The 4,407-nt window shown below is 34.8% G+C and overlaps 1 protein-coding gene across 1 annotated transcript; it reads right to left on the reverse strand.

Moving 5' to 3' along the window:
* Positions 1-410: 410 nt before the first annotated feature.
* Positions 411-1,844, reverse strand: LOC108368736 (uncharacterized; the record flags this gene model as incomplete). Its single annotated transcript, XM_017623648.1, has 1 exon — positions 411-1,844. A coding segment is annotated over exon 1 (1,434 nt), but the record flags the coding sequence as incomplete, so codon positions are not given.
* Positions 1,845-4,407: the final 2,563 nt, after the last annotated feature.

Consider the following 4,407-nt stretch of genomic DNA (forward strand, 5'->3'; position numbering starts at 1 on the left):
TTTTGCTTTTTGTGTTGCTGTATAGTTTTTTAAGTGTATTGTCCATTCTGTATGCAATTTTATATTTTTCTTTGTCATAGAATTTAATTTTTGCCATTCTGTCTGCCACTTTTGGCACGTAGGTCATCGACTTCCATATTTTTGGCTGTTCTTTGTTATCCTTGTTATGATTATGTTGTCCATAGTATTTATGTGTAGCTTTTTGATGGCCTGTTGTGGAAAACATTCATGGTTAGTATTTTGGAGATGATTTCGATGTTACTTCTGTGAAATATTGGGTCGCTTATTGTGAGTACCCGTCTGATAAAGTTGTATGCCGTGTTGAATATCATGTTTTTTGGATGTTTTGAAAAATAGTTCATTAGTCGTCCGGACGCAGTGGGTTTTTGGTACCAATTTATTTTAATTACGTTGTTAGTCCTTGTGAGTTGAGCATCTAAGTACGGTAATCGGTTTTCATGTTCTTCTTCCTTCGTGAATTTAATATTTTTGTGATAGCTGTTCAATGCTTCTAGTGTTACGTCCACCTGGTCCTTTTTGATGATGGCAAATATATCGTCAACATATTTGGTTATTAGCCTAGGTTTGGTTGTCAATTTTTTCATACATTCGTCCAGTAGGTCCTCCATCATTATGTCTGCAATTATTGGTGAAAGTGGCGATCCCATAGGTAGTCCTTTTTGTTGCGTGTAGACTCGATCCTTATATTTGAAGTAACGGGTGTCCTTTATGCAAAATTTCAGGCTGTTTATGAAAAATTCCTTCTTCCATTTGGTAGATTCTTCTATATCGTCCCATTTATGTTCGATGATCCTGAGAGCGTAGTCCACAGGTACGCTTGGAAACAGAGAGACTACATCGAAGGATATCATTATCTCGTCGTCGTATATTGGTGTGTCTGATATTTTATTTCTGAAAACTATGGAGTCTTTAACGTTGTATACAGATTTTTCTGTAAGTTTTTTTAGCGTGTTTGCCAGGAATTTGCATAACTTATTGGCAGGTGCGTCTATATTTGAGCAGATAGGTCTTAGTGGTGTATCCTGTTTGTGGACTTTCGGTAGTCCATAAATGCGGGGGGCTCTTGCAGTTGTTGATTTCAATTTGTACTTTTCGCTATTGTTGATGATGTTCTGTGTCGCCATTTTGTCTATGATATCGTTGGATTTTTTTAGTAGTGTTGCCGTTGGATCCTTCAATGTTCTTTTATATGTCATCATATCATTAACGATGTTTTTCATTTTCTTGTCGTAATCCTCTTCGTCCATCGCTACAGTGACATTTCCTTTGTCCGCATCCAAAATTAATATATTTTTATTTTGGTTCAAAAATTTTTGAGTTCGCTCCACTGTCCTTGTTATGAATTTTTCAGTTTTGTCCCACGGTCTTTTGTTTATTTCATTGTCAAGTATGATGGCCACTCTTGTTCTCGCGATTTCTTGCTCTTCTTTTTTTTTAATTGTCTGTATGCAGTCCTCACTGTCAGCTATTATGTTGAATATTGGAAAATCTTGCTGCTTAAATGGTAGTGCGAATTTTGGGCCTAATGAGAGCGCCAATTTTGCATATTCTGGTATTTCGATGTTTGTCTGGTTGGAGAACCAGTTGTTATTGTATATGATGTTAGTGTTATTGTTGTTTTTCTCTTTCAGTTTGTCAAATTTCTCTCTCAACAATTGTTTCGTTTTAGTCTCATACGCTTTACATCTTATTTCTTCGTTGCTTAACAGCTGATCCATTTCTTCCTCGGTTAGGTATTGCTTAATGTTGTTTTGGTTTATATGGCTTTCCCTTTGGTAGGTTTTCATCATTATGTGTTTCTCTTGTATAATTAAGTTCATCATAATGCATTTGGTTCTCTCGATAAAATTTTCTTTGGCACTGACGAATTTTGGCGGGAGAATTTCATCATTATTATTTAAAACTTGACCTCAGGCTCGAAAAGAAACCAGAAAAAACAGTCAGGAAAAAATCATTAAATTTTTCTTGAATCTAAGCGAGTCGGCAATCCTTTAAGAACTCTAGAGCTCTTTGAAATCTAGTGAGAACTCTAAAAAATTTCACATTTGTCGAAAGTTCGGGGGCCAACTTCGCCCCTTGTTTTTGCTTATAACTTTTTTACTATTGGTCAGACAAAAAAACTTTATAAGATTTTTAGTTAGAACTCTCGAGGGGCTACTCAGAACTCTCAACAGAACTCGGAAAAAACAAACGTAATTTTTTTTAAAATAAATATTCGCCCTTCGTTTTTTGCTTATAACTTTTTCACTATTGGTCAGACAAAAAAACTTTATAAGATTTTTAGTTAGAACTCTCAAACTCAAAAGAACTCTGAAAAAACAAACCAATTTTTTTTGTTAATAAAAATTCGCCCCTGGTTTTGGCTTATAACTTTTTTACTGTTGGTCGGGCAAAAAAACTTTAAAAGAGTTTTAGTTAGAATTCTCAAGGGGCTACTCAGAACTCTCAAAAGAACTCTGAAAAAACAAACTAAATTTTTTTTTAAAATAAATATTCGCCCTTTGTTTTTTGCTTATAACTTTTTTACTATTGGTCAGACAAAAAAAAACTGTATAAGATTTTTAGTTAGAACTCTCGAGGGGCTACTCAGAACTCTGAAAACTAAACTAAATTTTTTTGTTAATAACAATTCGCCCCTTGTTTTGTCTTATAACTTTTTTACTATTGGTCGGACAAAAACACTTTATTAGAGTTTTAGTTAGAACTCTGGAGGGGCTACTCAGAACTCTCAACAGAACTCTGAAGAAACAAACTAAATTTTTTTTAAATAAATATTGGCCCTTTGTTTTTTCCTTATAACTTTTTTACTATTGGTCGGACAAAAAAACTTTATAAGAGTTTTAGTTAGAACTCTCAGGGGGCTACTCAGACCTCTCAACAGAACTCTGAAGAAACAAACTAAATTTTTTTTAAATAAATATTGGCCCTTTGTTTTTTCCTTATAACTTTTTTACTATTGGTCGGACAAAAAAACTTTATAAGAGTTTTAGTTAGAACTCTCAGGGGGCTACTCAGACCTCTCAACAGAACTCTCAGAAGCAAATGAGGTAAACGGAGACAGAATTAGGTAAAATTTCTCAAATAGAATAATTTTGGATTTTTTGCAGAACTATTTACAAAACCCTTCAGAACTCTAGAACTCTTTATCGTACACTGGAATATGGCATCAGAACTCTTTTTGCTGGAAAAAAGGGGGCCGCGTGAAGTTGGCCCTCCAAATCGTTTTTCTCGATTTGTGCCCGAAATTCCCCGGAACTACTGCAATTTCGAGCCAGGAACTCTAGAACTCTTTAAAATCTAGCCCGAACTCTGAACCTTCGCGGGAGTTAATATATTCCTTAATTTTTACTTTTAACTTCTTCCAACTTTTGACAACGCGAAAATGTGCATTTTTTGACGGAATAATTTTCGTTTTTCAAAGCCTACTTATTTTTTTGAATGCAGTTTTTTTAAGGTAAAGTTTTCATACATTCACTTTCGTGAACATCTCATACCTCTGGCTGAGAAAAGTGGCAATCGGTTACTTACTGCATTACGTTAGGGTCAAAGAAGTAGCTTGTGTGGAAATTCTAGCCGAATCGCTGACGATATGTGGCGATTGGCGATTGGCGATTTCGAAAACTGCTGGGTACATAAATAGTATAGCTGACTTCCAAAATGTATCTATACAATGTATGGATACTGTTATACTGCGGTATTCAAACTGTTTGTATATGAAGAATTGCGACTAGGGATGGCAGCGACTCATTTGAATAAATTAATCGATTATTTTTGTCCAATTGTCGATTAATTGTATCGTAATTTTGTGTTTCAATAATCGATTATTAATCTTTTCATTGTAAAATAATATTAAAAATAATTTCAAGAAATATGAATTCTGTAGTTTTCTAAAATCCATCCATCGAATATTCTTTTTTGCTATCTACATCAACTTTACTCGACCCAAGGCTCTAAAAAATTCATTTCAAAGATCCGTTAGCATTGGCCTCAGTAATGAAGTTCTTGAGATCTTAAATAATTTGCGCAGATGAAATGAGTTCGATCTTTGGGCCCCTCATAAATCTCTTGTACACAAACGAAGGCGAAAAGATGGTGATTTGGGTCACCCAAGATGAAATAAGTTTTTTATTTAAATTGTCAGGTCCTAGAACTAAAGCGCAATATCATCGCCGCTTGGGAGGAAATGAAAGCTGTTTACCCAAAACTTTACGGACTTTCGAAAAAATACTGTCATTTAGTTGATACCTCGGTGCCTGCTGAGCGCCTTTTTTCAAAAGCTGGTACTACAGCCACCGAGAAACGGAGCCGCTTAACAACAAAACGCTTATCAAAGCTTTTGTTTTTGCAAACTTGCTTACATAATATATAATTATCGCCGCTGAAAAT

Source organism: Rhagoletis zephyria, unplaced genomic scaffold, assembly GCF_001687245.7.
Source record: "Rhagoletis zephyria isolate East Lansing unplaced genomic scaffold, Rhagoletis_zephyria_1.1 Rzeph_scaffold_03285, whole genome shotgun sequence".
NCBI lineage: Eukaryota > Metazoa > Arthropoda > Insecta > Diptera > Tephritidae > Rhagoletis > Rhagoletis zephyria.